Source organism: Haemaphysalis longicornis, unplaced genomic scaffold (genome assembly GCF_048455015.1).
Source record: "Haemaphysalis longicornis isolate Haplotype H1 unplaced genomic scaffold, Haemaphysalis longicornis Haplotype H1 scaffold_7, whole genome shotgun sequence".
In the NCBI taxonomy this organism is placed as follows: Eukaryota; Metazoa; Arthropoda; class Arachnida; order Ixodida; family Ixodidae; genus Haemaphysalis; species Haemaphysalis longicornis.
In genome coordinates, this window is record NW_027526422.1 from 130,486,248 (window position 1) to 130,509,205 (window position 22,958).

General features: G+C 46.8%; 2 protein-coding genes across 2 annotated transcripts in view; both read left to right on the forward strand.

Annotated features, from left to right (window-relative positions):
* The window catches only part of LOC144146985 (2-Hydroxyacid oxidase 1-like), a 45,991-nt gene extending 34,718 nt beyond the window's left edge, over positions 1-11,273 (forward strand). Inside the window, exons 6-9 of the mRNA XM_077678981.1 lie at positions 3,288-3,379; positions 8,500-8,658; positions 9,664-9,733; positions 11,118-11,273. Of these exons, the coding sequence (XP_077535107.1) occupies positions 3,288-3,379; positions 8,500-8,658; positions 9,664-9,733; positions 11,118-11,221 (425 nt within the window). The 3' untranslated portion in view covers positions 11,222-11,273. The remainder of the gene's footprint in view (positions 1-3,287; positions 3,380-8,499; positions 8,659-9,663; positions 9,734-11,117) is intronic.
* The window catches only part of LOC144146984 (2-Hydroxyacid oxidase 1-like), a 430,316-nt gene that overhangs the window by 174,298 nt on the left and 233,060 nt on the right, over positions 1-22,958 (forward strand). The gene's annotated exons all lie outside the window — the stretch shown is intronic.

Below are 22,958 nucleotides of genomic sequence, written 5' to 3' on the forward strand. Positions count from 1 at the left end.
TGCTTACAAGAAGTATTCAGAACGTTGGATTGGGAACAGGTGGGAGTAAGGGTTAATGGAGAATACCTCAGTAACCTCAGATTTGCTGATGACGTTGCCTTGTTAAGTAACTCGGGGGACGAATTGCAAAGCATGCTTTCCGCACTGGGCGAACAGAGTAGAACCGCGGGCCTGAAAATTAATATGCAGAAAACTAAAGTAATGATCAATAACCTCGGGACAGCACAGCAGTTTGAGATAGGTGGCGAGGCAGTGGAAGTGGTAAGCGAATATATCTACTTAGGCCAAGTTGTGACCCCAGATCCCAACCATGAGGCAGAGATAATTAGAAGGATCAGAATGGGGTGGGGTGCATATGGCAGACATTCTCAGATAATGAATAGCAGCCTACCATTGTCGCTGAAGAAGAAAGTGTATGACAGCTGCATCTTACCGGTACTCACCTACGGGGCAGAAACTTGGAGGCTCATTAAGAGGGTTCAACTTAAATTGAGAACGACTCAGCGGGCAATGGAGCGGAAAATGATAGGTGTAACATTAAGGGACAAGAAGAGAGCGGAGTGGGTCAGGGAGCAAACTGGTGTTAAAGACATATTAGTAGAAATTAAGAAGAAATGGACGTGGGCAGGGCATGTAATCCGAAGGCAAGATAACCGCTGGTCATTAAGGGTAACAGAGTAAGGCAAGCGTTGCAGGGGGCGGCAGAAAGTTAGATGGGCAGATGAGATCAAGAAGCTTGCGGGGATAAATTGGTCACAGTTTGCACAGGACCGAGATAATTGGAGAATAATGGGAGAGGCCTTTTCCCTGGAGTGGGCGTAGATAGGCTGGTGATGATGATGATGATGATGATGATGATTATAACCAATAAGAGAGCTTACCCGTTGTTTTTAAAAGGGTTTTCATATTTCGAGGGCCAAACTCATTCATCAACACAAATCAGTGACTCGGTGAAGCAAACATAAGCAAATTCACCCTGAGAGGCCCAAATATACGAAAGAGGGATGGTGCGCGCCTCAAATGCGAATTTTTAGTAGCACCATTCTTTTGTGGTCAGTTCGTGTGTACGCAAAAAGGCGCGGGGAAAGCCAAAAAGACGATGACAGCAGAGGGCAGCACTTGAGGCGTTGCAGTAAATGTGGATTCTTTGCGCTGCGTAGGACGAACGGGGCGCCGTCTAGTGAGTATGGCAACGAGCGGAGCTTGAAAGACTAAAGTTCAGCTTTAAAGCATATTCAGTGCACAACAGCACAGAGAGCAACAGCAAGACAGCACATACAGTAACTTGCCGAAGAAAGGAGATGGCTACAGCAAGCCCGGCGTGGCACAAAACCTCGGCGGTCAGAACGCGTCGAATCGTGTAGTCATGCTTTAAATCACTCGCCGCAGTGCCACAAGGCTCTCCGATGAATAAAACACTTACAAAAAAGAAACGCGTTTCTACACTCGTCACAAGATAAGGAGTGCTTCTCTTGTAGCGTATTCATGCTGCATCATCACTATAACGTTTGAGCACGTGATCAAACGTTACTGTGTGGTGAAGCATCGGACAGTGAAGAACTGCGTGAAAACACACACTTAATACTTCTTCGTACTTCATACGTCATAAAGTATCCAATCAATGAAAGATTTCGGCCTGAATTTTAGACCTAAACACGGTCAGTTTAGATTAGGGCTAGGTGTCGATCAAAAATTTTAATCCGATTAACCGGCTTCCTTTTATCGGTTAATTATTCGATTAATTGGATGTGTTCATTTAGGTGAATAAGGCTTAAAAGACACAGAATTTTAATTTTTTCTTTTTGGTTGTTTTCATTTTCACATTGTCGATGCTAGTTTGTATAAATCGTTCTAGACAATCAATGATAATTCACCCAGTTGCGGAGACAAAGAAGCTTGTTAACATTTGCAGGCACCACCGAGTTTCTTTGCTTGTTGACAGTCATCCCGGCTGTCCTGAACACACGCTCGCATGGCGTTGAAGTTACCTGAACACACAGCAGCATTTTTACACCGAAAGGAGAATGACACCAGCAGCTGAGCGCAACCAGGAAAGCGCATGCACGGAAGGCATCAAAGGCAGCGCTGTTCCCGGACTGGTCCATGAATAATTGACGAGACGCAAAACCACGTGACACGAAAAAGTTCAAAGGCGCCAATTTACAGCGCATAGTCACGTCTCGACACATGCGAGTCCCCACTAGCGACTGCTTTTGTCCGCAAGCGCATCGCACAGCTTTCTCGCTGTGAGAGGGGAATCGTCGCGGGCGGTCTTTTTGGGAAAACATCTTGGGACGCAGGGTCCGTTGGCTAGCTTACAATGGTGCTGTGCAATCTACTCTTTGAGAGCCTAAATTCTTCAAACAGCCGCCGCCGATCACTTCCACTGCGAGGGTTCCCCGATGCGGAAGCATGGTGTTTCAGTTAAACGAAACCCAAAACAGTATTTTCTGCTCAGCGCTGCGCGGCGTGAACAGCACGGCGTTCCCCCTTCGCCACGGAACTGACAGCGACGATCTGGACAAAGGCAATGCGGCAGTTGAGGGTCGCGGCCGCTGATGGAAAGGAGAAGTCTGGTACGTGGGACGTAAAAAACGCAAAAAACAACGTCGAGTCGCAAACAGGGTTGAAGACCACAGGCCTTTCTCCCGTGGCGCCCTACACTTCAACCGATTACCAGATTTAAAAAATTAATCGCGACTAAAGCATTATTCGATTAATCGGAAGGTTAATCGACCAATCGCCCACCTCTAGTTTAGATGCAAACCCAAAAAACTGCCAGGCAGAACATCAGCACATCAGTGTTATTTTATTAAGAATAAAGGGCGGCTCGAGTTCTGCGATAGCAAATAAAAGTACTCGTTGAAACCAATATTTTTCCCCATAAATTACAAAAAAAAGAGCTCGTGCCCGAAGTCTTTGTGGTGGCATTCCAAGCAACGAAAAGTTCCAATAGCCGGCGCCCGAGCAGTGTAACTTTAAATTGACTTAAGCACACCTGAAGCGTGCTTATCATGGGAAGCGCGAAACGGGGGAGAGAGAGCGTGAGAAGCGGGCGAGAGAGACAAGAGGTGCATTTACGTGGCAGATGCAGCAGAATACTATTGTCTGTAAACGACGTTTACAGCGAAGTGCGCTGATATGCGGCCATTTTTTAATGGTTCCACGCTGCGTATGTTCACGGATAACAATTCCAAAATTGGTTGGCGTGGTTAAGAGTATTTTAGGCCTACGCGCTAAAATAACGCCCATGAGAAAACCTCCTCCGACACCCTTTGTTGCCGCAGCTGAAGCGGCACGAGAGGCCCTGGCGCATGGTGCAGCAGCTATTATGGTGTCGAACCACGGTGGGAGGCAACTTGACGGAGATCCAGCAACGGTGGGTGACATACCTTCTTTCTGGATTTAGCGGACAATATGACGCGAGGCCTGCAAGTTAGAAACTTGAACTATGTAACATTGTATTGTACTTTTCACATATTTAGAATAGCCTGCAATTCCAAAAGAATAGATGCCTATAAAAGTTTCAGCAAAAAAATATATCGATGTAAAATGTCTGTCCACACTGCTTCCTCTATGATGTGTACAGAACGCAACACACTTATCTGTCTGTAACAGCGAGTTCAACTTGCTCTACTTACATGTGAAAACTGCGAACACAAACTTCTTAAATAAACATTCGGGACAAAAGTGGCCGGTGAAACTTCACAATGCCGCAGTAGGTTTCTTCAAATCTTTTTGGGCGGGGCAGGATAAGGCTATAAGTTCAAAAACCGTGTTAGCGACAAGTGTGTTGCCCTCTGTGCACAAGAAAACACATGCATTTAAAGCTCTCAAAATGACGGCGACGACCAGTTTTCACCGATATCAAGTTGAAACGAAAGCTACATGTAGATATTTATTCTTATGCAGCGGACACTGATTTCACAACCATGCCGCATTCGTCTCACATTATCTGGCGTCTTTGCATTTAACGCGCCCCCCGTTCCAGGTTCAAGGCAATCCCGTGTCTTGCCTGTCTTCAATCGGAACAGTTTCTTGTTCTTACCTCGGCCCTCACGCATATTATTAAGGGTGCTTTTTATACTTGCAGATCGCATAAAGCCTTGTTGATAGTTTTGGATTGGTTTTGCTGAGCTTGCTCACCGAAGAAATTCTGCTGTATTTGTTACCCAGTGTGGCTGACTTACGAAGCAGAGACAATAGCTGAGGGTGGATAAAAACAGCTAAGACAAACGATATTTAAAGGTTTTATATGCGAGAAGTGTATACAGCTAGAGAGTTGTCGGTATTGCGACGTTATAAAATCGGCTCCCTGGCAGTTACGGCCATTTGGTACGTTCATGTGTCGTTGCAATCATACACTCACTGTTCGGCCTGAGGAGCACAACGTAACCTCTCAGTAGTATGTGTCCAATGCATTTTTGTGAACTTGTCGCCCCACGCCTGCACCGCTGCGGGCAGAGATTGGTGGTCGCAGACTAGCTGGGCATATAAATTCATGATTTTAGGTAGAGCCTGATTCACCCAGCCTTTTTCGCCAAACCATTCCAAGAAGAAGTGAAATGCAAACTCGCTCTGGTCGCATCTTTACAGCCGTCGAACAGGGATGGCGCATTCTCCAGACGTAATTGGTCCGGACGTTTTATGTCGTACCGACATGTCTCAAACAGATGCTTGAACGCGGATGTGCGAGTGTCGTGCGGTAATTAGCTAAGCGTGGTCCGCCGCCCGAGTATCTGGGGGTTACGTTTGACGACGACCGCCACATCCTTGAACATGGTTGCAGTTCTTTCGACAGAGCTGCGGATCACCGTGTCCCACGCATAGGCGATGCGACGGCGCCGCAGATGTTGCCGAAATCAGAGCGACTCCCACCCGCGCGTGAACTGTGCACCCATGTCCGGCGGCTCTTAGGTGCTTCTCTATTTATCTATCTTGCTCGGTAACAAAAAAATAGGATGGGGGAACCAACTTCTCATTCCAGAGATCAAAATATAGTCAATGGGCTCAGGCGCTCCATCTGGCAGCACAACTAATCTCAGTAAGGTAAAATAATATGAGCAAAGATAACTACCTTCAAAAATACTTGTCAGCATTGCGATCCCGTTTTTGAAAGCAAACTTTCTTTCAACGACAGCAGCAGTAGCAATATTGCAGAGTGAAAGCGCACAGACGCAGAATACCATTGATGCCATGTATGGAACAAATTGCGTAATTGCTCAGCTATTCTGAACGTAGGCCTCGCACGAGCAATAACAGTAAAAAGCAAGTACAGGAGCGCTTCCTGAAATAAGAACAACACTGTGTTCCTACCAGTAAACTAGTCGAACTTTTTTTTGAACTTCTCAACTGCGATAATTCGGCAATTCCACGTATCGCTTACTGAAGCGTGAGTGATTCAGAATATTCATGCTCGTCAGAGTTGGCATGGTTGCGCTTGTGCTGAAAAGAAAAACTGAGAAGTCTAGATGGTGCGTCGGCACTACCTTTTATTTTCTATGGTTTTCTGTGCATCTTTTCTGTGCTTAACATCAACATTACATCGTTGTAAGGCCCAAGCTTTCCTTACTAGCTACGGTTACTGGCGACATATGATACCATTCCGATGTTCCGCTATTTCGGTGTCTTGCAGAAGGCTCGGTACTATTTATTTCTCCTCCTGTCTTCATCTGGTCTTCGCTGTTATAACGAGAATGACGTCGTAAGCATATGGCGAAGTACCGAAGTGCGGCACAAGACGGGGAATAGAAACACAGAAGACAATCCACAGAGCGCTTCTGTGTGTGGTCTTCTGTATTTCTGTCCCTCATCCTGTGCTGCGCTTCAATACTGCGCTATGTACCAATGCACCCAAACAAATACTCTTGTAAGCATATGTTTGGATATCTACAATTGACAGCGTAGGATAATAAAGAAGTGTGCAAACAACGCTAACAGAACTACCCGATTGGCTACCCTTGGTCGGTCGTGTTGCACACGAGGCCAAAAAGGCTTGAAAAGTTGTATGGTTGTCATACAAAAGTTTTGCAGATTTAAATTGCGAAAACTTGGGCTTACCCAGAAACTTCGGGACATTCTGGTGGTAGACCGTTTAAAATGCTCTTTGCCATACAAGGAGCATGAAAAGAACAAATGCGGCTTTGCGACGTGCCTGATGTTTTGTGAATCAAGTATATGCGAGGTAGCAATCATTAAGCTTTGATGCAAAATCCTGGCCTTACATTTTTACCGTCATTAATTTGGCCTGGCTCCATTTTTTTATTGCCCTTTGAGATTAACCGGGAAATATAGAACACTTTCTTACCGGGAAATATAGAACACTTTCTTTTTATTGTCGCAGCATCTTTCCAATGCGACACACACATCTAGAGTCAACCTTCAATCGGTTCCACCTTCAGCTCGCTATTTCCTCTGTTCCATCACTACACACTTCCACCCTAGAAATTTGTCCGCGTTCATTCTTATGCTGCGGCAACAGGTCGGGTTTCCTGCTAGTCCGGGAAGTGCCGACACTATATACTTGTATTTTTTTTCCTGGCTCTACTTTTAAATGCGGAGTATTTCTTAGGCTCTCCTGGTCCTCCGTCGTTGATGGCGGCGCCGTCCACACGCTCACTGCGCATGCGCAACTCTCCTTCTTACACCCACAGCTCCGCGATACTACACTATAAAAAAAAGAAATAGTTAGCGGTGCCCGGTTTCGATCTCACGACTCTCTGGCCGCAACGGGAGGTACGCGGTGCTCTTCCCACTACGCTACAAATCCGGGACAGGAGCAAGTGCTACGAACGCGCCTTATGTCCTTGACTCATTCAAACTACGTCAACAAGCTACTGATACAACGAAGGCACGCGAAGCTGAACGTCAACGGAAACGACGAACTGAAAACTTTAGAGGGGGATGCTGAATTTCCCGTGGGAAAGCTGTGGCGGGAAGCGCCACGCGCCTTGCAGCTCAACCAGCCCCGTCCGCAGCGCCTCTGATGCTGATTGTGGCAGGATGCCCCTAGGGATTGGCCAACCAAAGAATCCACCACGAGATAGGTTCGCGTTCAACCACCGTCGTCATCTTCCCGTAGGGGAACCGCCGAAGAAGAAGAAGAACGAGAAGACAAAGCTGCGAAGAGGAGGGCGTGTACATTGCTCTCAGCCGGTGCACCAATGTCAACAACCTTTACCTAACCAAAGCTGACGGAGACTACCGATTCTACCACAGAGACAACATCGACCAGAACATGATGGACGAGTTTCGGCGCCTCGAGAACCACCGCCTACTCACCGTAACACAACAGCACTTGCGTGCCTTTGCCACCGGTGTGGACCCGGACACGGAATTCCCTCTGGCGCTAGTAAAAACCAGATCACTCAACATAACGGCAACACAATGGAACCACACGGAACCGCCACGATGCTTCGCATCCTCATCAGGGTTCCCCACGGGGAGATGGTGTAATTTTTTAAATTCTGAAAATATTTTCCCTTTTCTCTTTCCTTTTCCTATTTTGGTATCTAAATAATTTCGGCAACAGTCTAATATGGCAGATGGCTTATCGGTCAATCCCCCATATGGGGATGTGCCATGCGCTGATGCAACCAGCCAAACAACCAATTCTGATGTTGCGTGAACGTGGTTAATATAAGGCTGTTGTGGCACTGCTCAAACGTGTGAAGCCCTAGAAACAAGGAAATAAAGTTAACGAGTGTTAAATAAGCGTTCAAAAATTTTACATAGAGTAGAATTCACGCATAAGTATTGGTCATGACAATGTAAGGAGCAACCGTTCCTGAAGACAAACGTGGCCCACCAAATCTTTGAATCAGGAGACGGTATTCAAGCTGCAGCGGCGCACCGAACATCGCAATGCGACGTAAACCTGCTGGTTAATAATGGCTTCCAGGGTGAGCATTAAGGTCAACTTCTGTCCAAGGGTTCACTTTGCACAAGGCTGCATTGATTTCGAGATATCATGACCCCACTTGTGCATGCTGCATGATATCAAAGCAGCCTGTGCATGACTATCTTTTCACGCGTATTGTGTCAGAGTCTTATATTGCGCCGTAACCCACACTGCTTCTACAGATGGTCATGCCAATTAGCCGCTCGACGTCATGAGAGGTGGAAGAGTATTCGGTCAAGGGTCTTGAATGTCATTTCGAAAGCTGTACCGTAAAGGCATTTGTCGTGTTCGCAAAGATATTACATGGCAATGGTTCCAGCTTTCTCGACAATAGAAATATGGGGGCAGCAAACTATTCTGCACTTAGCCAGGCTGTCAAGGATTTGTCTCTGAGCAACTAAAATCTGCTTTCGGGGTTGATGCTCAAAGCCTATGGTTGTTGCTTTTAATGCTGTCGCAATAAAAAGCGTCATGCTCAACAGAAGATTGCAATAAATGTAGGCGTCTTGTTATGCATTGCTTCATAGTCCCTGCTCTGCCGCGGTGTCACTTTTCCCCACAATTTACACTTTATTCTGCGATATCGGCACGTATTGCAGATAGAAGCTCTTCCGGAAATCGTGGCCGCCGTGGGCGACCAAATGGAGGTGTACCTGGATGGCGGGGTCCGCACAGGTGCTGACGTGGCTAAGGCACTTTGCTTGGGCGCTCGGGCTGTTTTCGTTGGACGGCCAGTACTCTGGGGCCTAGCCTACAAGGTAGGCCTTGTCCTTAACTTTGATCAATTTTCTTACGGTTACCGGGTTCGCGTTTCACTCACTATACATATTTGGGTAACATCTGAACTTTGAAAGCCTTTAAAGCGTGCTGCGCATTTCAGCTTTCAGAAGATATGTGGGGACACGATGCTGAACCAAAATTTATATTCCCTCCAAAATATTTATGCACCATTTTACCTTCAGCTAGCTTTAAGTAATATGACAAATAATTATTGCCACTGTGCTGAAGACACCTTCCCGAACCGCGAGGGATGCCCCAGATTCTGTGATTCAGATAATCTGCGGATTTATGCTGGTTGATTTAGACTCACACGTACCATCAAGTTCGTTTGACACTCATAACGCGTTTGTTTTCTGTACATCCTCTCACACGTCACCATCCCGCATTACTCGTTCAAAACTTCGTCTAAAAGTCTAAAAACCTAAGCATTCTGCGTACGCTTCGGGTGCTATAGGTGCATACTACCTTATATTTTGTCGCAAAAGTCACTGCTCGTTTCCAACGCAAATGCATTTGTCAACTGCGTGCTCGGCAGGGACAGTTACTGCCTCAGCTTTTTTGCTTCAGTTTTTATGGAAGAAGGGGCGTGTGTGTTTATTCGGTGGGTTACATACAGAACATTAAGTTTTTAGGCCTTCATGGGTTTGCAGATCACGCTGACAAACATTGCGCTGTATTTGCTGGTTCCTAAGAACTCCCTTTGCCTTCTGCTGTACAAGAGCAACAACAAACCGGAACTAAACCGAATGCGCAACCGCTGGCGTGGCTTCAGCTACAGTTGCTTTTTGAACCATCAGTCAAGTTCCACACGACGGCAGATAAATCGTTGCACTCACTAATTCTCGCATGTAGTTTTCCTTTCTATAAATCCCGAGCTGTGCTTTTTCAAGTCGGTCATCTCTGAGGGGTCATTTTTTGAAGCTGTTGACTTCCATGATGTTGCAGACAACTCCAGTATGGCGCTATTTGGTTGTTATTTGCAGGGCAAAGAAGGTGTCGACAAAGTGCTGGAGATACTACGGGACGAATTCCAGCGTACAATGCGACTTCTGGGTGAGTGGATGACGTGTGCTTCTCTTAAACAGAAGTTCACCTCCGACCTACCATCATCATTATCATCATCAGCCTATTTATGAACACAGCATATGGCAGCTGCCATAGACTTCAGATCGCTCCTATTCTGCAGGGTCTGAACCCGTTGCTTGCCCCTCGGTGTTCTTCTCCCATCCTTTCTTCTAGTTCTCTGTGATCCAGAAAGCAAACGTTAGCAGAAAATTCCCACTGCCGCGTCATATGATCTTCTTACAGGCCTATTACACTCAGTTTTTAATAATAATACTAAACACTGAGCTCGGTTCTGAAATAGCCTTCCCTCATATCTATAGAAACACTGGGGCGCCCCAACCCTGGACCAACCCGGTTTATTTGAAATACACAGATGTAACGAAAATGATTGAATGAAGAAATTTCGTTAACATAAGCATGGCTACTCGGCCTAAGTAGGGGCGGGTGGGGAGGGTGTTGTCAAACAAGTCCAAACAAGTTTGCATGCGCAAATAGACAGCGGTGGCGAGAGCGAAGTCCCACAATGAGGCGAACACTAGGCTTGGCTGTGGCTGTGGCTGGGTAAAGAGATTAAAGAGAGTGAGGGGAACTTTCACTCTTGCTTTCGTAACGTGGCTGCATCGACAAGTGCGTCAATCAATGTGTCCGCTGAAGCGAAGTGCATGCGCTGAAAACCGGCTCTGCGCTGCCCTTATCGCGCTGGCCGCACTAAGAACATAGAGTTTCAATCTAATATATACTAGAGGGAAATCTGTCGCTCCAGTCGCGGGCCGCCGTTGGTGGCGCCATTGCCGCTGGCGACGTTCCTCGCCTACTTGGCTTAGCTAGCCATAGGGCTTTTTTTGCCTCGAAGCCAAAATCAACCAAGAAGGGTAACATTTTTTCTTGTTCATCGTGCATAAAGCTTCTACATAATCACTGACAAATTAATCTTTTTGGAGATAATAAAACAAATTTGATGAACCTTCTACAGTAATGGTGCTGGTTTTTCGCAGCCAGAGCTAACTTTTCAGCCTGTTCATGAGCCATGCCAAGGGCAAGTGGAACGTGCCTGTCTGGTACATGACGGATCCCTTGCTGAAGCGCGGGCTCCCCTAGACCGTGGCGCCAGATTTCCCCTAGTGTATATTAGTATGAAACTCTATGACTACGAAAGCAAGAATGCAAGTTCCCCTCGCTGTCTTCAGGCACGCAACCAGCGGACAGCGGCAACCACAGCGCCCATGCTGTGCCGCGCGCCTGCTCTGGTCACGGCCGCCGTTGCCTGCAAACATTTTGACAGACTGTAAATCTTTTGCAAAATGAAGTTCACCGTCACTGTTATGCACGTTGTTGTCATGGGTGTAGTCGTGAGCTCTTCACTCTTTTCCAGGATGTCCAGACTCTGCGCTACTCAACTCAAGCTTCGTGGCACGAAAGGAGTGCTATCCCGGAAGTATTGCAGAACCCTTTTTTCGTAACCAGGGCTCCTGCTAATGTTGCTCTATTACGTTCAGACATAACTTCTTCATTGCCAATAAAAACTTGATTCGTCCAGTTGTTGTGGCCTTGGTTATAAAAGCTTGTGAATACTATGAGACAGTAAGTTGACTCGAATGTCGATTCGAATACGGAGCTTCCGAAGTGGTCCTCTGCATTACCGTCGAGCCAGGAAAAACGAACTTCACCCCCCCCCCTTTCCCCTCGCAGTTTTTTCTACTAGATTCTAAGGTCATATTACTCTCAGTTTTATCGATATCACTTCAGCTCTGATGGGCATACCGCTTGGTCGCAGGTGAATAGTTAGAACCACCGTTCATTGTATAGAAGATGCTCTCAGCGACGCACGCAAACGAAGTAGTATTCCTAACGCAAATTATCAACTGAGCTATTTCCATAAACCTCGGAGGAAAATGTAGATTAATGACTTGAAAGCGCAAGAAAACATACTGATATTCGCAATCTTCATTTGCATAAACTGCGATGGTATTATATGGGTTGCTAGGGTTTCAACGGTTACGTACTGCGCTAGTGTCACTTCGCACCAAACAGGTGCCGTGGTCTGCGAAAGCCAGACGAAACTGAATCTGAGTACTGAGTGGCGAGGAGGCCAGAAGGAGCAGAAGGGTTATGGCAGGAAATAAAGGAGTGAGGTGAAGTAAGAGATCAAGTGAATGCAGCTCGTCAGTCCAAATCTGCACTCCGTAAGCCTGTCACTCAAATCTGTCACCCAACAGTAATTGTATTGCCATCATGAACCTCGCCCCATCAACCGGAATGACCGACCGTAATTCTTCAGTAAACCATAAAGGTGCGTATTCTTAATGATATGAAATTTGTGGTAGATTAAGAACGATAATTATGAAAACGACGACCCGCAAGGACGTATTTACACAAGTGCAATATTTTGCTTCGAGCACGGCATGAACCATAGCCAGTGATATATCCCCGTAACCTGCACACTAAACTTTTTTACCCCCTTTTAGCCAAAAAATGATGTAGCATAAGTGGAAAAAGGGCGTTGGGAGGCCTTTACACCCTTTTCCTTGAATCTCAACCCCCTTTTCCTAGCTCTACAGCCTTTTTGTGTGAAAAAAGGGCGTTGATCAACTTCAGCACCCTTAGTTTTTTCTTAGGGTGTTGAAAGGGTGTGGAAAAGGTTTTCAGCTTTTCATTAAATAAGGTCATGCTTGGATGCATAATAGCAATAGAACAAGACATCCCCTCATATACTCCTCTACTCGCAAGAAATTTTCAAACGCTTGAAAAAAATTATTGCTCGTATGCAATGACCGCTCGTTTTCATATGCGGTGCACCTCATGCCCCAAGCTTAGCTTTGGCACGTGAAACACCAATTTGAACCCTCAAAATTAAAAAACTATAGTCGTGTGGGGAACAGAGTGTTTACCGACTGCAACACGCTTGGCTTTCTGTAGGTTTCTGAAACGGTGTGAAATAGGTGTTCAGTTGCAAAAAAAAACAGCGGAGGACCTAGTTTCTTCCGGTGTTGCTAAGTTTTCTTATGTTTGCTAAGCTTTGCAATGTTCTTGCTAAGCTAGGATGGCCGCTGAGGGGTGAGGCCAAGTTTCACCGAATTAGACAAGGCTGTTCTAGTGTCCCCCCCCCCCCCCCCCCCCGTTGCCACGGGAATCGAATGGGGAAACAAGCTCCCCAGCTATGCTTTTTCTCCAGCCTTGCAAGCTGCAAGCTGCGCCAATTTTTTTGCCTTTTAGAATCCAAAAAAGGCTAGTAACTTTCAAATGGTACAATAAGAGGTGCGCATACGCATACGCCCCTTGTGCTCACACTCTAACAAACTCGAAAGCCGACTTCACTGTTATAATACCCTATATCTGCGGTGGTGCACCCTTTACAGGTGCCGCAGTTCTTTATATTTTTTGCTGACGCCACCGAAACTAGCTCAAGCCTTAAGAGCTTCACTGGTAATAAATCACGTCAATTCATATTGCTTTGAACATCCTGAGGTACAATACGCCCACCGTTTGTAGAAAATGTTCAGTCCACCAGTGTAAACAGGTACAAAATGCCTCCACAGTTGCAGGTCTCTTCACCATTTTTCTTAGTTGGAGGTCTTTTCTTACACCCTTTTTCTTACACCCTTTTTTTTACGCCTTTTTTATAGTTTTGAACACCCTAATTTGTAGCTTTATGCCCTTCTGGGAAAAAGGGTGTTGAAATAACGAACACCCCTTTTGAAGGGTGTTGAGGTGGCAGGGAAGATTTGTTTGGTATTTAACAAAATTCTGTAAGTTATGGAACACAAAAAATACCCCACCATTAAAAAGTTTTTGCATATCCGCGTGTTGATTTCTACATTCTCACAGTAAAATCCATACTTCCAAAATTAGCGCTAATATATCTGTTTTTTGCGACAAGCCCACCGACTCGATCGGGGGGCTTTCCTTTGCTGGGTATAAAAGCAAGAACAGCACATGTATTACTAAGTGAGTATGCACTCTTTGTATCGCTTGCATCCCGTTGGTTTTCTTGCTCAATTCATTTGTGTTCTAACTGTAACTTGTGCGTATTGACTATTTGTGCTGAATGATGCGCGCTCCGCCGATTCACATTGCCACTGCACTTGCCATAACCTTAAAAAAAGTGTGAGGCTCAACACCCTATTTTAGGGTGTTGAGCTCAACACCTTTTTTTCATTCGTACACGCTTTTTTTTTTTGCCAAAACACCTTTTAAGAGTGTTAGCCATGGGACAAGGTTTTTACACCCTTTTCGGCCAAAAATGGTGTAAAAAAGTTTAGTGTGTAAGGTATGGCCACCGGGCTAAAATGCTCTTTTTGATATGATATTTATCTGCATATTCATTTGAGCGTACTTAGCAACACCACTTTGATATTTTATAGACAATGCTAGCATACACACTTTTAGTTGCCAGCACATGTAACTATCTCAAAATCGGTAAAAACACGCACGGGCACGGATTAAGGTTTAAGATCAAGGAGGTATGAATATCCAATATATAAGTAAGTTTGAATAAGTACGAAGAAATATAGATTAATATGAATATTTCGTGAATAGCAATACGTCTCTAAATAGAATAGAGTAAACAGAGTTACAAGCAGGCAACCACAGGTACGCGACCATGACCCACCACATTCTGCCCTGATGAAGACGCACTGGTATACATAGCAAAACAAATGACAATCCCGCGAGGAACCTCATCTTGATTTAACAGCGCGCCTGAAGTCTGAGTAGTCCTTAAGAAATAGTTCGCAGAATGCAACAATGACGGTCTTTGTGATCACTCACTTTTGCACCCCTCATCAACTTCGACATCGGTAGAAATTTGAGGGCGAGGCAGATAGCCCGAAGTGGAAAGATTTTATTGCATAGGGCAATAAGTTGTAAGTGCAAGCATCCACGCTACAAAAGTAAGTTGCACTTTTCGTTCACAGCTTATCTAAAGCAACTTAATTCAGATGGTCACTGTAAACACTGCGACAGAAGCTTACCAAACGAGGTGAGGTATTGCAGAGGCAGTTTTATACCGCCAAAGCGAGGTCATGCTTCGGAATTCAACCAGGGCTTGTTAGAGTTTTACGGAACAATGACCACGTCTGAGTTCTCATTTCACGCTTATAGACCCAAGTACACTGTGAAGTTTGGGGATTGCATCGCCTAATTCCTAAGACTGGCCTGCAATGTCTTTTTTTGTTTCTTTATTTACGCAGAGGCCCGTACTGTGTGTCTACGGCCTAGAGGGTCCTAGGGGTGCGACGCGCCGCAGATGAAAGCACTTGCTTAGAGTTCATTTTTTTGTCTTTCTCTCGGGGCGGCGGACCGCGCTGAACGCTTCGGAGGTAACAGAGAATCGGTTGTCCCTATTTCTCGGAAGTGTGAGAAGGGCGAGTGCCCCGTGGTCTCGCACCGGGCGCGTTGAGTGTCCACGCAGAGGCGCGGGACCAGAAGCGGCAGCGGCCGGGTCATAAATTGCTAGGCGGACTCGTCACGAAGACGCGAAATGTCAAACCGGCGGCCGCGGCGGCGACGGCTTTCTTTGAAACTGTAACTCGTCTGGTTTGTTTTGAAATGGGTAATTCGGGAATGACCGGAAACAGAGCGACAACTGATAAATTCTCAAAACCGCTGGCCGCGGAAACGGGCATGGTGCGGCGTCGGCGATCTTTGGCAAACAACCGGCGACACACCGCAGGCGTCTGTTTGCATGCGGGGTTCGGGAAGTGTTAGCCTTGTCGGGCCCTTTGAGGCCACTCCCGAATCGGTGTAACAACGCGTCAGCCTTGGTTAGCTTGTTTGTTTTTCGTTTTGCGGCTTCTGGCACAAATTCTTTCCTGGTATTGACGTCTAGTTTGCGTGGGAATGGGAAAGGAGTTTGGGACAAGGGGTGGGCCAGTTGCTTAATTATGAGCTTCTCCTGTGGTGGCTGTGTGGCCCATGAATGGCCAGATATTTTGATTGGGTCCTTCTCTGTCTCTTGGGTACCACCTTTCTTGGAGGCGAGGGTTTTTTTTAAATAAAACCAAGGTGTTCGGTATAGAGAGGGAGGAGAGAGCCCCGCTTGATGCGGACTCGTCTTGAGCTCTCCTCGAGCAATGGTACTGCGATTTCTGCTGTAACTTAGCTTTAAATATCGTAATATTCTGCAAATTTTGTAGAGTACACCATCGTCAACTATGTGCCTTCGATCAGCGAGACACCTCCAACATCTTCATCATCATCGACCGATCGATCCGATTTCAACTTACACCATATTCAGTCATTCTTCTTTAAAACTTTAACTGAGAGCTGACCAGACGACATGCATCCATCGAAACGGAGTCGCATGTTAAAGTTACCCGCTTCAACTTCTCATAATCAAGGAGGAAGGCGAGATGTTTTGAGGGCCTGGGTGACAACTGAATTACCTTAACGATACTACAGCCACGTTGTTCTGAGACCACAGAGGGAAGGCCAAGGCATGTTACGATTTCAGATTTTATAGCAATATTCGGCGACAGAACATCGATCCTAGGTTTGCCATCATCCACAAGCGGTGACTGGGTGGAGTGTTCCATTACTCGTTGCACGTCATAAGCAAAAAAAATGGCGCCGCTTGTACTAGTGAGGCGAGGCTGGAGAAACAACAAAGCTGACGACCCCTCTCCGTTCGTCAGAGCCCTGGCCGTTGCATAATCATCATCATCAGCAGCAGCACCCCACTGCGTCCACTGCGGGATGAAGGCCGCTCCCATCGACCTCCAACCGTTCCTGTCTTGCGCCGCTCGAGTCCATCCTTTGTTTCCGAATTTCCTTATTTCGCCCCTCCATCGAGTAATTGTCCTTCATCTTTTTCTAGGCGGCCTATCGCTGTCCACTCCATCACCCTGGTAGTCCACCGACTGTCATCTCGCCTAATTACATGACCAGCCCAATTCCACTTCTTTTAAAGGCGATAGTCTTTCTTGGGATACTTAAACCCAGAAATTTTGGTCTGTCTGTCTGTCATGAAGAGAATTTATTAAAAACAAGTTACAGCTGGGACCCGCTGTAGTTAGCTATTACACGGGTCGACAGGACACAGGATTTACGCAATGTGCCACAGAGGAAATGAAATAAACCTCATAGAAGTTCACAAAACAACTAGTACACCGCACCGAAGGTCCTTTACAATAATGTCCGTGGCACGAGACTCAGACACCGTAGTTCACGCTTGGAAGTGAACATAAATCTGTTTGTCTTGAAAGGATAAATTTATTATAAAAAACTCCTGGTATCAATGATACAACGTAACAACCAGAAACAATTAAACAAGTGCAGCTCCGGCTGCTACAAAATAGAGCGTGAAGGCTGCAAGTAACAGGCACTTACAGAAACATATAAACAGCTTCAAGTTGATTGTAGACAAAAGATTAACATACAAACACTTTAGAGTTGCTTACAACCAGAATATTACGATGCGAGGTAAACAATGATACAAAAACATTCGCTTCAAGAATGCAGCAATATAGAGAACAGGTTTGGTTTTATGTCACAACGGGTACTGTACCGCACTAACACACAATTTTAATACCAAAATCACTTGTTACAACGACAACCCCTAATGACACAGGTCTGGAAAACTGGCATGAATAATACCCCTTTTGTTTGAAACCTCAATAAACCGGGGGTAGACCAATGTCGCAGAAACTCTTCCTCACCCAAAAGGGCTAACTCGCCTTCCAAAAAGGACACGAGGTGTTGTCTGAAAAAGGAAAGCAAGGGCCACTGCATACGTAGCCTGTGATTCTGTGCTACAGCCCTGCAGTGATTACGCCATAGTATATAATCGCCAATTACTACGAATAGTTTGCCTAGAGGTGTGCCAGGGCACTATTCTCTCAGTTGATGCTGTGCAAGCCCCAAACTTGGAGCGGCACGGTGTATGATGCGCCAAAAGCAACTTGCAACACCGCAGCTTGAGAAAGTGTGAGCCGTGGATTCTGGTTGACCGCAGTTGGGACAGGAACAGTTCTGTGTTACTCCCCAGCGAAATAATCTCTTTTGTGGGAAGAATTCGCCACGCTTTTTGCCACTGGATCTTTTTGGCGTCCTCTGGCAGCCTACCTGAAGTCAGCCGTAACCAGGGGAAATCTGGTAGATCCACACGTCTGCTTGATCTCCCAGTAACTATTTTTCCACACAGCCTGGCAGGTTGTTCATTCACAAAATCGAGATCAGCATCCAGTGCACGAATTTCCTTAGCTAAAGTAATGACGTCCTTGAAGAGTCTTGACGGGATAGCTGCACTGGGGTGCAGGTTTCTGGCCAAAGTTGGACAAAGAACCCGTCTAGAAGGACCGAGAAAGTATAGGATCAAAGGTCTGCCCGTAGCTTCTACGTCACTGAGAAGTGAAGAGACGACTCTAAGGGCCAACAACTGGCTCATGAAGTCGATGCAAGGCAGACTATAACCCCCAGAGTGGCGTGGAAGGCGCAGGGCATCCCTCCCTAAACGCTCCGTGCTTCCATCCCAAAAGAAAGAAAAAATGTCGCGGGACACTTTGTGTGCGATAGGATTGGGAAGCAGCATAATCCTGGAGACAAAAAAGAATTTAGCAAGAAAAACGCATTTAATCAGATACGATTTCTGCGAAAAAGAGAGGTTGAAAGACCTAGCCCTGGCAACATTCTTTTGAATATCATCAACTAACTCGGGCCACATGTCTGGAGAAACACCTTCTTCGGTAAATTTGACGCCGAGAATCTTCAGGTCTCGAACTATTTTTAAGTTATGGATGGGGCGAGTGTAGCGTTTCCCAGAGGGAGGACAGCACTTTTTGTGACATTTAACTCGGCACCTGAAAATCGTGCATAAGACTCGAAGTCCCCTAAAACAGCCGTGAGGCTATCAGTGTCCCGGATAAAAATAGTGACGTCATCTGCGTACGCAGACACTTTAACCGAGCCTTGTCCGGGCAGGGGGAGACGCCTAATTTTGGGATCATCAACGAGTTTTCTGATGAAAGGGTCTAGACATAAGACAAAAACAAGCGGCGACAAGGGGCATCCTTGTCTGACACCTCTATGAATGGCAATTTTACCGTGTACCACACCATTAATGACCAGGTCACTGGATAAATTATCATGCAATTCTCGGAGAAGCTGAACAAATTCAGGGGTAAACCCATATGTCTGAAATATGGCAAGCAGGTATGAATGATTGACCCTGTCAAATGCCTGTTTTTGGTCTAAAGAGACACACAGGCCCGTAATACCAGTTTGGAGCGTATAGGCTAGTACGTTTCGGGTTAGGTTAAGTGCCGAAAAAAGATTTCTGTGTGGCACCGAGCCAACCTGTTGGAGTGAGAGGAGGTCCGGCTAAAGAGCTTTAATTCTAGACACCAAAAGGCACGTTTAAATCTTGTAGTCCGAATTCAAAGCGGTTATTGGTCTGTAAGAACTCGGTAGAGAGGGGCCTTTTCCTTCTTTCAAAAGTAAGATTAGACGGCCTCTCTTAAACGAGTTTGGAAGCCGCTGAACTGCTAGGATTGAATTTATAAGTTGCACTAAGTAAGAGCCTAATTCTGGCCAGCAACGCTTGTAGAATTCTATTGGCAAACCATCCGGACCAGGCGCCGATCCGGTTTTCATTTCTCTTAAAATGTCGTAGAGCTCAGAACAGGTTACGTACTTCAGTATTTGGGAGTGTATGCTTTGTGAAACCTCAGGTCGGGAATTTGAAGCAGACCATAGTTGTGCTACCATGTGCCTTTCATCTACCTCGAGCGAATCTCCTGCAAATACCTCAGAAAAGAAAGAAAGAAACCCTGATTTTATAGCTGATGGGTCTGTGGAGATGGTATTATCCGGACAGCGCACACACTCTATAATGTTTCGAGTTTCACGCGTCGCCAAAAATCTTTGAATTTGTAAACTATCGTTGCAAGGACCATGAATATTGTAGGAAGCAGATGGTTGCATTGTTTCATTTAGTTGGCGTTTGTACCGCTTCCTAAGGATGCCAAGATATTCGCTCATTAAAGGTGTTAGTTCTTTATCGTATCTAACCATCCGGATACGCTTGAGCGTGTTGTTAAGCTCAGCTGTGTCACCAACCTTTTCTTGTTGGCCAACTGTTTGAGCTAGTTGCCTCCATGGGATTTTAAGCTGTCCCAGTGTTGTATGCGACCTACGACCGGTAGGGAAGAAGAAATATCTGTTTTTAATGACAATGAAGCAAAGTCATCTTGCAGTATTCTATTATCAAGCTTCCAGTGTCGGGCGCCATCAAGTCTACGGTGACCTGTAAATAGGGACAGGAGCACTGGGTAATGGTCGGAAATGTAATCGGCCATACTAGGAAATTCATTTAGTTCTGTGTCTGACACAGTGGTGATTAGGTCTGGAGTTATATAAAACCTGTCTAGTCGGGACATTGAGTAACCGCGCTTCCACGTGGGAGAGAAATAATTCCGGCAATGGAGCAGCCATACATCCTTCAGGTGAAAGTCGTGCACTAGGAACCCGAGTTCACGTGCATTCCACGTCGGTCGTCCCTGACCCGGGCCGCGTACATCACGCATACTATCAAGGATGCAGTTGAAATCTCCGCAAAGAATTGTGGGCACGCGCTCCAAAAGATAAACCCCTGGGCAACAAAAGAAGTTATTTGTAGCTGTGACGCGTGCAGGACCATACACGTTAATTATCTTAAAGCGGGCACCAGATAGAGAAAATTTCAAGACTAGCAATCTTCCCTCACTATCTGTCGTACTAAAACTGGGGCTAAGGATGGTGTGGTTGAAGATTAGGACGCCCACCCCACAGCAGTGGTTAGACGCCAAAAAAAAATAAGACGGAATATTAAAGTCCTGCTGGAATGTTCTGACGTCTTCAATTGAAAAAACTCCCACCTCCCCTCGCGGGAACCCCTGTGTAGATGCGACGCATAGGGGGTTCACGTTGCAGCGTTGGACAGCGAAGGAACGGCGCTGGAACGATGGAGCGGAGCGGCGCAGGCACCGCGTTTTATAGCGCGCATAACGGTGAGGGGACGTGCCGGCGCCAGTGCGTCTGCCGCGGCTATGACGCAATACAATCCACTTTAATCCAACCCAATCCAAATCCAATCCAAGCCAAGCCAAGCCAAGCCAATCCATTCGAATCCAATCCAATACCCCTCGCGAGAGAGCGTTCGCTATCGGAGAGGAGAGGGGGTGAGCGGCGGAGAGCGCAGCTCATGCGGCGAGGAGATTGGGGGAAGGGCGGACGCCGACAACAACGCCGACGCCGGATGCAGGGACAAGGCGAGTGAATGAGATGCAGTCGCATCTAAAAAAAATTCACTTCTTGGAGGAAGACCAGATCTACATAATTTTTTCTGGCAAAGTGAATCACCTCTCTTTGTTTGTCACTGTTTTTAAACCATTGGATATTTAGGGTTAGTATTCGTAGCATAATGAGAATAAATAAAACACTAGCACGTACTGAACTAGCCATAAAAATTAAAAAAAAAATTATGTGAGCTTCAACAAACGCCCTGAAATAGCACGCGGGCCTGAACGCGGAGGTTGGGTGAACGCCAAGACCACGTGCGGCTCTCCAAAAAAACAATAAAATATAGGGGTATCTTCAGTGAAAAGGCACGCACGACTGTAACACAGCAACAACGGAGGCAGGCAGCAGCCGTGTGCAGCGTGGAACACTGTCACGTGACCTCGCGAGAAAGAAATGAGCAGGAGAGAACACAATGGCCGCCATGCTAGTACGAAACCAAACATAGGAGAAAACAACATTAGAAGCATCAATGGGCTTTCGCGTCGGCATTCGATGGAACTTCTGCCGTCTGCCCCACCAGTGAAAGTACCCACCAGTGTCTGAAAATAATGGCGGCATCAGGCAAATAAAGAAGATAACGAAGACAGAAAAGCCCATTGGTGCTACTCTAATCTCACAAATCCGGACTAGCGCTAGGGGCAGGCACACACAACTTCTTACTTGCGTCTGCTAAGTCGTCCGAGTCGGTTGATGACGATAACACGCGCTTACTTTCCACACGTGAGGTGTCCATCAAGTCCACAACCGGGTTAATCGGGTTGATCAGACGTGGATCTTTAGCTTGCGTTGGACAAACAGGTTCGTTCAAGTTCGGTAGGTTGATCGGGAGTGAGACGTTGTCCGGGTGTCGTGAGGGCCCGTCAGGGGGGCCTGCTGCGGTCACGTCACGACGGTAAGGTTTGGACGTCTCTCGACGGACTGGTTTGGAGTCTTCGTCGATGAAGGAGCCCCGGAGGCCGCGGTTGCGGGCACCTCGGGGCTTTGCCGCTGGAACAGGGGCAGGGTCTACAGGGTGGGACGACGGGAGCTGACTGCGAGAATCCGCTGAGCCACTTCCTTCCGTGTGGATGTCTGAGGAGGAGGGGGGCGAAAGAGACGCTTCGTTTGATGAAGGTCATGAATTGCCCGCCGTCTCTTCATTGGGCTGACTAGTAAGCTTGTCGGATGATGACGTGTCCTTCGCAGGCGTCGGCGTGGTTGCCATACCTTCCATCAGCGTCTCGTAGATTATTATGGCTTGCGAATCGCCATCGCTGGAAGACGAAGCGCTACTGGGGATGTCGTCTCGTAGAGTCTGCCGCCGCGCCAAAGGCATCTGCAGAATCTCGTTGGTATTTCGAAAGAGTTCGGGGAATTCACTTGCTGCGGCCGCATAAGAACGAGGTCGCAGGCAGTCCGCCGTGGCGTGGTCTCCATGGCAGCGGCGACATATGGCCGAGCATGTTTCGAACTCGTGTCCAAAGGTCTCGCACCGAGGGCACCATGGCGTCTTGCAATCGGAGCGGTTTTGGCCTTCTCGCTTGCACCGAGAGCACAATCTCTCAATGCCCCGGTACTCGCACTGTACCTTGCATCCTTGGACCAACAGGCCAACCCCCTCCTTGGACCCGAATATTAATTACTGACTGCAAGCCTCTGGGTCGGTCAAGCCGTGTTGCGCCGCAACTCTCATCCAGTGCTGGCCAAGACACGTTTTACGTCGACGCCAGTATTTCAGGAAGCCTTATTACCACAGCCGTCGTAAAACCAGCCATGCAGTTTTGTCAAACCTGCCATTACTACGCTCCTCAGAGGCCCCCGTCAACACTTGCTGAGCTCAAAGCGATTTTCGACGCATTGACGACTATAGAGCTGCTGAGGCCAGACCAATCGCAACCTGTCAACATCTTTACAGAGTCAATGCAAGCAGTCCGAGACCTCCGGAAAGGACTTCATCAAG